Here is a 5,000-nt window from a genome sequence, read left to right on the forward strand (position 1 = left end):
AACTTTAACAGATTTGAGAACGTGCTTTGTAATCTAATTAGCAAACAACAATAACACAAATCTACAACGTGACCTAAACTCTCATTTTTTACTCATCTTATATTTTATAAGATTATTATAAGCGATGGAATAGGGATCAAGAAAGATTGATATAGATATTGTATCGTGTATAGCTCATTAGAGGTCCTATCTATTTATAAACGAGAGCAAAAAATTTATGATAAGTAATTATGAGAGTCTCCTTGATATGTTATCAATGTCATCTCCTAATGAATGTTAAATTTTTTTATATTAGCTTATAATCATATTTAGAATCTAATCAAATTTATAATATATTTTTCTTGATTAAATAGGACCATGTATATTATTGGTGAATGTATTTATACATAGAGAGAGAGAGAGAGAGAGAGAGAGAGAGAGAGAGAGAGGGAGGGTGAATTGACTTATTTTTAGAAGAACCGATCTGGTCAACTTGATTGGAAGAATATTTTATTATAGATTCATGAACTTATGAGATAGAAATTAATTGACCAAGCTTCCTATATGCACAGATCAACTTTTTAGTCTGCTTTAGCGATGGATTGATGCTGTGCTGAGGGCTTCTATGGTCTATATGAATATTTTGGCTTGAGTGTGCTGTCTTATTAGGGTTTTCTTGTTGTTATCCTTGTGTTCTAAAGATGCCTCTCTTGCACTGTACCTAATAATAGGGAATCATTATAGTGTTAGTGTTGTTGCATGCTTCTTTCTGGTGTTCCTGGTATTGTCCACGCTTGTTTTGGTTTTCTTTGCCACCATTGTTGTTAGGGATTTCAGATGTAGGTCTTTTTACAGATTCAGCAAGTCATCCATCTTTGTTTTTTCTTTGGATGGATGGATAGCTCGCAGTGCTGTGTTTATTATTTGTTTCTCATGACTTGTAGCTGTTGTCATGATCTTTATGGGATAGATAGAACACTACAACAAAATATATTTCCATCTGAGATTCTTATTTGTGTGCTATTCCTGCAGGTAGGAACCGTGTTAATAGAATATATGGGTATTTGATATGGATTGATCATGCTAATCTTGATCATGAATTTATTTCTGATTGCAGTTGTCTGCCTAATCTTTGTCTCCAGATTCATTTTTATGTGACACAAAATACAAAGAGAAAAAGGAAGGAGAAAATGAACCTTAATATAGATCATCAAGCAAGCCAGTTGGGGTCTTTTCCCTGTGATATATTGGCCCTATATCATGCTTTAGTTTGCCAAGGTGACGAACTCTGTGATAAACTACTGTTAGTCTTCAATGCTGAGGAATGCTAATGTGGAGTGCCTGTCAGTTTGCTTGTCTTGTAGAATGATCAATATTGATTTCTTTTGGCCAAGAAAGGGATTCCCATTTGATCTAACTTTTTTGTGCAGCTTCCTCAGAATACTCTTTGTTATTTTTGGTCTTGATCTGTGTTGGCACTTCATAGTCTGAGGTATGTTCAACTGATCCAATCTCTAAGTAAAAAACTTTACAGATCCAATCTCACATTGGAAGCGAAAGAAGAATTTAATCTACTGATAAAGGCCAAATGGATCTGCTACATAACTATGAGTTTAAGCATACTAAGTATTTTGGATGGATCTTAGAACAAGTGGAAACATTTATAAGGAGCAAAAACAAGTTCAAAGAAAAAACAACAGAAAAGATATGATAGATTTCTGCAAGAGTGACTAAATCTGTTTGTTCAAACTGGTCCTAACATTGCAGGCACATGAGAGGAAGGTTCCTCCTGCTATGCTGCACTTTAGTGCTGATCTGTTGTCACATAGAATGTTCCAGCTAAACAAGAACAGATGGATGGGAGATGATGAACATGATGACACAAGGAAATTAAACTGAATGAAAGCTGCAGCTTCCAAGAGCCTGCTCAAAGCCTTATTAGATGACAGTCTAATGTTTTTATCGACGAAACAACAACGATTCTCAAAAAATGATATGATATGATGGTCAGATCATCTTTAACGATTTTCTTTCATTTTATCTGTCATCTAATGCTTTTATGGACGAAACAATAACGATTCTCAAAAAATGATATGATAGGATGGTCAGATCATCTTTAACGATTTTCTTTCATTTTATCCTGTAACGATCTAATACCTAATTACATTCATGGCCAAGCATGCAAGAAATAATGAGACCAATCTGCTGAAATAATTAATTTTTTTAAATCTAAAAAGCCAGAAGTCAATTATGTCTTGTAATGTAGTTCTGAATTTGATTTATGGTCTCAAGTGCATGCATTATTGGTCAAACTAATTATAACAAAGATCCTGATTTCAAACACCATGTACTTCTTTGGTTAGCAACTTAACACAAGGGGATGATAGGTAACCTAACCTGTCTCCTCCTTTCCTAGCTACTCTCTTTCTTTGGATGCTAACAGAGCATTCAGATAGACCACATCTTTTAAGGTTACAGTATCAAATAATTTCCCATTTCATCTTCATGGTAAGTCTAATGTGGCCATGAAAATGATGAGCTGGGAAGAAAAAGCTGACAAGGCATGAGAATATCTGCATGAAATAATGCCTTTTTGCCATCTGGAAAAGCCCCCACAAAACCAGACACTCATTAGATTCTTCAAAAATACATTTGTTATCATCAGTAGATTGCCCTTTGGCAGACTATCTGTCTTCTGCATGCCAGTGGACACTTGGAACAGTGACAGTCATCAAGCTCCTAAAAGTAAATGAAAATAATCCATATGCTTGTCATGGATTGACAATGGAAGTTCAATTACATCTACTACAGATGTTGCAGGTAGGAACCCAGCCTACTGGATGATACATATGATATCCTATTCTCTCAAAATATGTGCAACAATGCATTATTTGCTCTTAAATGATGACACCACAATCCCTTTTTTTTGTTTTTCTAGAGATTGAGTCCAATTCGAACGAGGTGGCATAGCCATCACCCAATTCTTTGGATCTAACTTGACGTTTGATTAACTTTCTAAGGAATGTAAAATACTTGATCAAAGTCTTTCTGTAGAGAAGGAAATAGATACGTAGATTGCTTGATTCAATACGGAGCTCTTCTTTTTTTGCCTTTCTAAGTGCTGATGGTTGTTCTATAGATCGATCCCTTTCAACAATATAGATATTGTTTTCTTGAAGAAAACCTTTTTTTCTGCATCAGCTATGGCAGAGATCTCAGTCTGGTAATGGCATTCAGGTTCTACCGGATGGCCGTCCATGAGAACACACCCGCAGTTTCAGAAGAAGCCCCAAGGTTGAGCCTTCTTGCCCCTCGTTTTGCCATCAGTCAAATCAATTGGTGACTGTTGCTACATCATACATCTCGGTAGAGTCGCTGATCAGCTCTTTCTCAGTACTGTTTTTGTCTGTGAGAAATTGACACCTGCAAGAACATCGTCTTGCTGCAACCTTTCCGTCGTCAGCAGAATCATACATGCTTCATGTTGCTCCCAGGAAATAAAGGAAGACAAACCGGAGAGCAGAGGCAGGGCAGACAGTACTGTAGCTTTTGTCAACGCAGGTTGTTGCTGCTACTGTTTTGTCCTAATCGACTGCCTGAGCTCTGTCAAATGTCTCTTCTCTCACTCTTCCTCGCCTCCCGAGTGCGCACGCCGACAGCATCCTTTTTAGTCAACCTTCTTCTTTTTCTTCCCCTCTCTCGGGCACCATGTCGTTCTTTGTGTTCACTTGTTCTCCTCGAGACCAGTTCGGTGAGCTGCTCAACTCCCACCTCGTGTCAGTGTCATCTAGTCATCGATTAGTACTTGAGGGATGATAAAAAGGACTCCAAGGAAGGCATGTATCTCTCGTCGTTCGTCGTTGTTTGATCACCATCTGTTTCTTGTCTCATCGGCATGTATCTCCAAGAAATGAGGAGCATCACCGCAAGAGGTTCCCTTGAGTCCTTGTCCTTCTCCAGGAGACACTTCCATTGGATAGTTGGAAAGCTGGGTGGAGGCGAAGGGAAAAGGTTGGGAGAAGAGGAGGAGGAAGAGGAGGGAATCCTTGCGTTCTCCAGCGTCAGCTCGGCACGGTATGCTTACGGTGACGAGGCGTCGGTGAAGCTGGAGACGGCTCAGCCGCAGTCCGAGAGGAAGAAGGTGCTTTCGGCTTCAGCCGCCGGAAAAGCCGTGTCGAGGCTCCGGTCGGTGCTGTCGTTTGCAATCGGCAGTCGGCACCGTCAACTGGGCCTCGGCCACCGGGTCACCGGCACTCTGTACGGCCGCCGGGGAGGCCACATGCACTTCGCGATCCAGGTGGATCCCCGAGCGTGCCCCGCGATGCTGATCGAGCTCGCGACCTCCACCCGCGCACTGGTGAGGGAGATGGCGTCGGGGTTGGTGAGGATCGCTCTGGAGTGCGAGCGGCGTGCGGGGACCGGGAACCGGCGGCTGCTGGAGGAGCCCCTGTGGCGGGCCTACTGCAACGGCAAGAAGCACGGCCACGCCGCGCGGCGCGAGTGCGGACCGGCGGACTGGAGGGTGCTGCGGGCCGTCGAGCCGGTGACGATGGGGGCCGGGGTCCTGCCGGCGGATGGCGGCGCCGACGGGGAGGTGATGTACATGAGGGCGAGGTTCGAGCGCGTGGTGGGTTCCCAAGACTCCGAGGCCTTCTACATGATGAATCCCGACAGCAGCGGCGGCCCTGAGCTCACCATTTACTTGCTTCGAGTTTGATGACAACTCTTTCTTGCATGGCTTCACCACCTGTTGTTTCTCATGCCATTATGCATTGTTCTTCTCTCATGTTCTGTGTGTATGTAATTTGTAATGCTGGTCAACTGTGGCAGAATCTATTGCTCGGAAAGAGCGAGAATGAAGTATGCACAGTATCAAGTCATGTAGTGCAATATTCCTCTTTGGAAGAGAGAAGTTTAAGGTGTTCTATGGATGAATGTTACCGCAGATCGAGTGATCTTTGAAGGTGATCTTGTTCAGGTTATCTTTTTATGCACTGTTTTGCTGTCCATCCATCATCACA

At 42.0% G+C, this 5,000-nt stretch overlaps 1 protein-coding gene across 1 annotated transcript; it reads left to right on the forward strand.

The window, feature by feature from the left end:
* The first annotated feature begins 3,450 nt into the window (after window positions 1–3,450).
* On the forward strand, window positions 3,451–4,915 carry LOC135628540 (protein MIZU-KUSSEI 1-like). The gene has a single exon (XM_065135272.1). The coding sequence runs from the start codon at window positions 3,875–3,877 to the stop codon at window positions 4,694–4,696; it is 822 nt and encodes a 273-aa protein (XP_064991344.1). The 5' UTR covers window positions 3,451–3,874; the 3' UTR covers window positions 4,697–4,915.
* The last annotated feature ends 85 nt before the right edge of the window (window positions 4,916–5,000 follow it).

Source organism: Musa acuminata, chromosome BXJ3-1, assembly GCF_036884655.1.
Source record: "Musa acuminata AAA Group cultivar baxijiao chromosome BXJ3-1, Cavendish_Baxijiao_AAA, whole genome shotgun sequence".
Lineage (NCBI taxonomy): Eukaryota > Viridiplantae > Streptophyta > Magnoliopsida > Zingiberales > Musaceae > Musa > Musa acuminata.